Source organism: Arachis ipaensis, chromosome B01 (assembly GCF_000816755.2).
Source record: "Arachis ipaensis cultivar K30076 chromosome B01, Araip1.1, whole genome shotgun sequence".
Lineage (NCBI taxonomy): Eukaryota > Viridiplantae > Streptophyta > Magnoliopsida > Fabales > Fabaceae > Arachis > Arachis ipaensis.
This window is the reverse complement of record NC_029785.2, coordinates 5,662,147-5,670,416: the sequence shown is the minus strand read 5'-3', so window position 1 is coordinate 5,670,416 and position 8,270 is coordinate 5,662,147. Positions and strand designations below refer to the sequence as shown.

At 34.5% G+C, this 8,270-nt stretch overlaps 1 protein-coding gene and 1 long non-coding RNA gene across 4 annotated transcripts in view; both read right to left on the bottom strand.

The window, feature by feature from the left end:
* Nucleotides 1-2,616, bottom strand: part of LOC107609902 (DExH-box ATP-dependent RNA helicase DExH11) — a 16,803-nt gene extending 14,187 nt beyond the window's left edge. Inside the window, exon 1 of one of the 3 annotated variants that reach the window (XM_021116619.1) lies at nt 2,310-2,616. In XM_021116619.1, the coding sequence (XP_020972278.1) occupies nt 2,310-2,447 (138 nt within the window). In that variant the 5' untranslated portion in view covers nt 2,448-2,616. Of the gene's footprint in view, nt 1-1,100; nt 1,409-2,309 lie in introns of those variants that run through there. The other 2 variants (XM_021116623.1, XM_016311988.2) reach the window with 2 other exon arrangements.
* Nucleotides 7,686-8,264, bottom strand: LOC110271451. The gene is made up of 2 exons (XR_002362158.1): nt 8,098-8,264; nt 7,686-7,927 (listed from the first exon to the last, which is right to left on the bottom strand). It is a non-coding gene; the product is annotated as an uncharacterized LOC110271451 (long non-coding RNA).

Below are 8,270 nucleotides of genomic sequence, written 5' to 3'. Positions count from 1 at the left end.
ATAAAAGTCAAATATTTATTTAATTTGGTTATGAATTGATAAGATGGAGCACATACAACAACAACAACCTGTTTAGCTTTCAGGTTTGGAAAACCACCAAACCAGGTTTTTAAAAAATAAAACTTCTATCCCAGATTGAAATCAAAATTATCTAGTTCCAACTGTTCTTGATTTTGAAAAAGTGAATAAGCTACAGAAAAAGCCATCCCCCATTGTTAAATGTAAATAATAAAACTTCAAAAGAAAAAACAAAAATAAGAATTCATATTGAAATTAAAACATTCTAAGAAGGAAGACAGCTTCAATCCAAATCGTAATTTGAACAAAACCTAAACCCTAAACTAAAACATGGTAAAAACTCTTTTCACATTACATCTGATCAGCTAAATAAATCAAGTGACGCCATTGTATGCTATTTTAAACCATGAATATAGACATGCTGCGACTTTTAACCTCTTCATCTAAAACTTTTCTTCTTCTGAGTTCTGACCACTACAAATGTTAAAGATATATTTAAATGAAATGTAGGATAAAGCAAAGCAAAAGTACTTAATGTAACCATCCACCATCTCAAAAGTCATACAAACACAAGCATCTAATTGAACAACAATGTAAAACTTTTAGCAATTAAACTATCTTCAACTTCAAATACCTACATTTTATGGCACTAAGTAACATATTCCTACAGTGAGTCTCCACAAGTGGGAACTAACATATTCCACTAGGACCAAACACAAATAATAGTAATACATGCTAGTACTTGCATTTAAATCCTAGTGACTACTCACGTGATGTATGTTAAACAGTTTAGTCAATCCATCTCTCAGTTATCAGTTACATCTTCTTCATGTCAGTATTAACCTTAAATATTTTGGGTGAAACCCATAGTTCAGCAGCACCTATAACTGGAAACCCAACTAATCTGGCTCAACTGTAGAGGTAATTGATCAAAGTGACAATTAATTTGAAACTTGAAGCCGAAGGAATAATTAAACTAACACTATGATAGAGCAAAAACCTAAAATTTAAAAATAAAAATAAAAATAAAAAAACTAAAAGAGGCGGTAAAAGAAAGGAATAATAGTAGATAAGAAACTGACCAGAACGAAATCGGGAATGGACCTAAGAGGGTTGGGGCGCTCAACGGTGGTGACGGGCTCCACTCGGAGGTGGCCGCTGTGACCCGAGAACCCGACCCGGAATCCGAGGTCATTCGCGACTGGGAGCGGAGGATCCATTTAGTAACTCGGTCTATGTGTTTTGTGATTTTGAGAAAGAAGATGAAGAAAGCATAGCTTGCAGGGTTTTTTATTTTTCGCGGGTTTTAGCTTTACACTTTTTACAAAGGAAGGTTAACTGCAACAACGAGTAACACGGACTTTGTACGAGTGTTTTGGGTTTTATGTTTGAAATGAAAATGAAATTGAAATTGAAATTTTAAATGCCAAAATGGAAATGCACAAGGGAGGTTTTGGTATCTTTGCTTTTTGCCTTTAGAGTTTTAGGCCTCCAAGAAATCAATAATTAAAATTTCATGAAATTATATTACACATTTTATTTTTTATATTGGAAAAAAAAATATGAGTAGATGTGTTCAAATTCAAACCGATCTAAATTAAATTGCTCATTCAATCCAATTCAAATCGAAAATCGATTAAAACCGCACTAATTCGGATTTAATTGGATTCTATTTTTTACAAACTACTGGATTTGATCGGATTTCGGATCTACTTTTCATAACCGATTCAATCCAATCCAAACCGCATAATGTGCTATAATATTATTATTTTATTAACACAAGCATCTAATTGAACAACAATGTAAAACTTTTAGCAATTAAACTATCTTCAACTTCAAATACCTACATTTTATGGCACTAAGTAACATATTCCTACAGTGAGTCTCCACAAGTGGGAACTAACATATTCCACTAGGACCAAACACAAATAATAGTAATACATGCTAGTACTTGCATTTAAATCCTAGTGACTACTCACGTGATGTATGTTAAACAGTTTAGTCAATCCATCTCTCAGTTATCAGTTACATCTTCTTCATGTCAGTATTAACCTTAAATATTTTGGGTGAAACCCATAGTTCAGCAGCACCTATAACTGGAAACCCAACTAATCTGGCTCAACTGTAGAGGTAATTGATCAAAGTGACAATTAATTTGAAACTTGAAGCCGAAGGAATAATTAAACTAACACTATGATAGAGCAAAAACCTAAAATTTAAAAATAAAAATAAAAATAAAAAAACTAAAAGAGGCGGTAAAAGAAAGGAATAATAGTAGATAAGAAACTGACCAGAACGAAATCGGGAATGGACCTAAGAGGGTTGGGGCGCTCAACGGTGGTGACGGGCTCCACTCGGAGGTGGCCGCTGTGACCCGAGAACCCGACCCGGAATCCGAGGTCATTCGCGACTGGGAGCGGAGGATCCATTTAGTAACTCGGTCTATGTGTTTTGTGATTTTGAGAAAGAAGATGAAGAAAGCATAGCTTGCAGGGTTTTTTATTTTTCGCGGGTTTTAGCTTTACACTTTTTACAAAGGAAGGTTAACTGCAACAACGAGTAACACGGACTTTGTACGAGTGTTTTGGGTTTTATGTTTGAAATGAAAATGAAATTGAAATTGAAATTTTAAATGCCAAAATGGAAATGCACAAGGGAGGTTTTGGTATCTTTGCTTTTTGCCTTTAGAGTTTTAGGCCTCCAAGAAATCAATAATTAAAATTTCATGAAATTATATTACACATTTTATTTTTTATATTGGAAAAAAAAATATGAGTAGATGTGTTCAAATTCAAACCGATCTAAATTAAATTGCTCATTCAATCCAATTCAAATCGAAAATCGATTAAAACCGCACTAATTCGGATTTAATTGGATTCTATTTTTTACAAACTACTGGATTTGATCGGATTTCGGATCTACTTTTCATAACCGATTCAATCCAATCCAAACCGCATAATGTGCTATAATATTATTATTTTATTATTATATTTATAATTATACTTATAACATGTTCAATTTATTATATATTTTTTTTTAAGTCACCAAAAAAAATTTATTATATATTTTTCTATTATTCATGTATTATTATTATTTAATAAATATTTATGTTCAAAATGTTATTTATTTATTTATTTTAACTCACCTATAATTTTATTTCTATTGTTATGTTATCGTTAGTTTTTTAAGATAAAGACTTGTTATGTCATTGTTGATTATTTAAAATTTGATGTTGAGACTTGTTATATGTATTTAATTTTTTTATTTAAAAAACTGCAAATCCAAACCGCTTGTAATCGGATCGGATTTCCAAAAAAAATTCATCCAATCCAAACCGCACCGCACATAAATTAAGGATGACTTTTTCCCTTAAAATCGAACCAAATTTAAGTGTTTTGCAACGTTGTTGGAATATAGTTTGTTTAACTAAGATGTGGAGAACCTAAATTATAACATCAGATTTGCTATTTAAAACACAAATCGAATAAGTTAAATCCTTTGATACATATTTACTAAACCCTAGCAGAGAAAGAGTACGTACTCCGTACTCAGAGAGAATGAGAGAAGGAGAGAGCGGGAACGAGTGTTTGAGGGCGAAACACAGTGAGGATGGCGGCCATGCCGTCGGAAGAGATAAGGGGAAAGGTAAAACCAAGCTGGGTCAGAAGCAATCTAACAAGGTCCAAAGAGGCATTCAATCCAGAATCGATTCGGGTAGAGTAATCAGGCCCACCATTCACTTCTCTCACACGAATGGATCAAGCTCCTATCGTGCTAGGGTCGGGTCATGAGTCAAGGTCGGACACAGCGCTTCCCGTGTTGGTGAGACGTCGATCTCCTCAACCCGATACACCCCAGTGCCTTGCGGGTCCTCTCTCCGGAAACGACCAAGGCCGGGGTCCCTACAGAGCTCGCCAGTTGAGAAGAATGGAGGCACGGTGGTGGAAGCATCGTCATGTCTTCCTGCAACCGTGAAGGAGGGTGTTACCGTGGCAGTTCCATTGGAGAAGGAAGGCGCATTGCCGGCTGTTACTGCGTCGGTAGGCGGGATTAAGGAGATATTCCAGGGAGATCCGGCAAACCTGAAGGTCACGGGAGTCACTTCCGCTGGGCAAGCCTCGGTTTGAGGTTGGTGAAGCACTTTGATTTCCTTGTTTTATATTTTTATATTTTATATTATGGATAGTTTAAATATAATAGCTTGGAATATTAGGGGTGCTTCTAATAAGTTAGCCCGGGTGAATTGTAAAGAGCTGGTTAGGAAATTTAAACCTGTAATTTTTATTGTGGTTGAAACTCACTGTCCTTTTCAACACTTGAAAATGTTCTGGGAAAGACTTGGTTATCACCCTATTGGTATAGTGGAGGCGTCAGGACACAAGGGGGGTATTTGGTTCCTTTCTGCAATACAGGGTGTTCACTGCAAATGGGTTGATGCTTTCGATCAGTGTGTTACAGTTGAGGTTCAGGTAAATAATGTGATTTGGAGGTGCAGTGGTATCTATGGTAGTCCTCAATTTAATACCAGAGTTTTGCTATGGGATTATCTTGTTACTCAGTCTTCGTCTTTCTGCGGGCCATGGATTGTTCTTGGTGATTTTAATGAAGTACTATTCTCTCATGAATCTAAGGGTTGCCTCTCTAGGGGATAGTAATCTGTTTGACTTGAAGACTATTGGAAGACAATTTTCTTGGTACAGAAGGGTTAAAAATGGTGTTGAGGTGGCGAAAAAACTTGACCGGGTTTGTATCAATAGTGGCTGGCTATCTCTATTTCCAGAGGCTTACGCAGAAATTTTAAATAGGCTTCAATCTGATCATTGTCCTATCCTAGTACGCTGTACAGGTCGTCCCCAACCGAAAAAGAATAGACCTTTTCGGTTTATTGCAGCTTGGGCAACTCATCCGGGGTACAGAAATATTGTGAACCAGTCATGGCAGGCTGGCTACAGAGAGATGCACGGCAAGCTTTCAGAAGTGCAGAAGAACTCTTTGGAGTTTAATTCTAAAGTGTTCGGCAATATTTTCGTTAGGAAATGCAAATTGGAGAGACAGATTAATTTCCTTCAGAAGCGACTTGAAGTAATGGAAGATTTGTCTATGCGGCAAAAAGAAAAACAGCTGATTGAGGAATTTAATAACACGCTTGTGCAGGAGGAACTTCTATGGTTTCAAAAATCCAGAGAGCAGTGGGTAAAATTTGGGGATAGAAATACCAAGTTCTTTCATGTCCAGACTCTTGTGCGGAGAAAGCATAATAAGATTCATGGTCTCTTTCTTCAAGATGGGGTGTGGGAAACGGACCCGGATGTCCTTAGAAGGGAAGCTGAATCCTTCTATAAACGCCTATTCTGCCAGTCGGAGGATGTAGACTTAGGTTGTCTTGGTGATGTGCCACTACCTTCCCTGAATGATGAAGCCTGTTGTAGCCTCACAGCGCCAGTTACTCTGGAAGAAGTTAAGTCGGCTGTTAGGTGGCAACGAGGCTGTCTGGGAACAATTGAGAGTCGTAGCATTTTGCAAGGAGAGTTGTTTGCTATTTGGAGAGGCTTTTTTTTAGCATGGAACTCGGGACAAAGAGACATTATATGTGAGATAGACTGTGTGGAGGCTTTTATTATTGTCAATAATTTACAGGATTGCTCTGGGTTTATTGATCTTTTGGTGTTAAAAATCTAAGATATCATGTCTTAGAAATGACGTGCTGATCTTCGGTTAATCTTGAGAGATGCAAATACAGTAGCAGACATTATGGCAAAGATTGCAATGAGGCGATTTATTCTATAACAATTTTTTTAAAAAAAATAACTCCATACTAAAAAAAATACCAACCTTTTTAATAATTATATATTACACACTTATTTCCTCCATATAAAAAAAAATAATACTTTACGTCTAAGTGATTTCACTAACCAAGTTTAACTAAATGATTTAGAGTCACACGCCACACTATTTATATCAGACTTTTAACCTAAATCTCCATTTCTTCGTTCGTCTTCAACATAAACCTTCCCTTTTTGTTTTCTTCTTCGATTTTGGTGTGTTCTCCTATGATTTTATTCTTTTTTTCTTTAGATTTTGAAATGCTTTTTTTTTTTTGAAATCGAACAGTGTAATTAAAATCGTTTAGGTTTTGCGTGTTCCAAAACAATGAATAATTTTAGTTCAAATCAGTTGAATGAGAGTGATTTGAATTATTTTTCTGAATCGAATCAAGTGGACAGGATTTGAATCATTCTTAATTTTATCTAGTTTCATTCTTTGACAATTTTGAATTGAATTGAATGGAATAAAATCTGATGCAATTGAATAAAGTGATAATGAATAATTTCATTCTTCTTTGCTAAAATTAGTGTTGCTTATGAACATAATTTTCGATTCATTTGTTATTACCCAATGGTATTGTTTTGATAATATTCCGTTCATTCTTCAATAAATTTGAATTGAATGGAATCTAATGCAATTAAATAAAGTGATAATGAATAATTTTATTTTTTTTGCTAAAATCAGGTTATTTATGAATTTAAATTTGGATAGAATGTAGGAGTTTTTTAATTTATAAAATGCACAATTTTTGGTTCATTTGTTATTACACAATAATTGTATTATGATAATATTTTGGTTCATTTTGTAGTCCATGTGTGTTATCGATGAACAATTTATCCCAAAAGTTGGGATTACTTTTAAGACACTTGAAGAAGTTGGAAAAATGTGTTTGTGCATTGATAACCGATTTGCTTTTGATTAGGCAAAAATATGTTTGTGCATGTTAGTACATTTGCTAATATATGATTTACTTCTTTTGTAGTTAAACTTTTTAGATAGTGGATCAATGATTCAGTAAAACTCCAGCCGTTATCATACACATAATATGAATTATCTTGGAAAGGATATAAGGCACTATAATAGAAGTTTTGGTGTTTAGTAAAATAAATTTTGATTCATTGATGTTTTACTCATATAATGTTTTTCTCTTTAATGAAAATAAAGGTTAATTTTTTATTTGTGTTTTATTCTATTGAATAGTCATTTTTTTATTTTTTAAATTAGTTTTTATAATTGTTTTATGGTAAACAATTTAAATGTTTATTAAAATAAATTTTGATTTATTTATTATAATTTTTGGTTCATTTGTGTTTTAGCCGCTATTAAAATTTGATAAATATATTCGATCTATTCGATGTGAACTTACATTCATTTAACATATTCTTATCCATTATATACATCTGCAAATTTTACATCCAAATACTTGTGTAGAGTTTGCTCCGGAAGCCTACATCCTTCATGTACATGTCTTTATTATAGTTCTCATTATGATCAACAAACGGGTAATGCTCGAGACAATGAAGTGGTATGGCACCAAATGAGGAATTAAGTGAAGTTAGAAAATAAGTAAATTCTTCTAGAGGAAACTTAATTCCTGCATGTTGATTTCTAAAAGGATGTGGACAAACCACCAATAATAGCTCCTTTATGGGGTTTTCTTTTTAGTTTTTTTTTGTAGGGTTAAATATTTTTTTCATTTTTACTGACAGCATCTCTTCGCTCTCTTCCCTCCCATCCCCAATCCCCTTTTTCCTATACACTAGAGTCTCTTTGAACTTCCCCACCCCCCACACATCCCAAACCCCATCCTACCATCATCGTCAGTTCGAATTAAAAATAAAAAAAAAACTCCTCACACACACCAATTCATATCCAACCTCCTATTACCTTATTGCACTTTTAATAGCCTCAAGCCATATTATATTAATCCATCACCAACCTTATAGTAAATGTAGGAAAAACTCTCATATGAAGGCAGAAACAAAGTAATCTCTACCATGCCTTGAAATAACTTTCCCAGCAAATCTACCTGCTCCCTTCGACATGGTCATCAGGAGAAAGGAGAGATTGCTGCAAGAATCCCCTGCATCAAATAACATTAGAAATTTAATGTGGGTTTCAGATATATTATATTTGTAGAAAATTACACTCTATATTGTGTTATTTGGTAACCAAGGCTGCATTTTCTTCTTTACAGTTGAAATTTGAAGTGGTTGCAATGAAAATGAAAAAAAAAACAAACAATGTTATTACCTTTCGAGGGGATCAATCTGATAGGGATATATTTGGGATGTGAGCAATCTTGACCCGATTTTCTCCACTTTCAGGATCATATTTGCACTTTAGGACGAAGTGGATTGGGGGTGGGAGTGGGGGAGTTTGAAGAGACTCAGAGAGCAGGGGAGAAGAGAACGAAAAAGAGATAT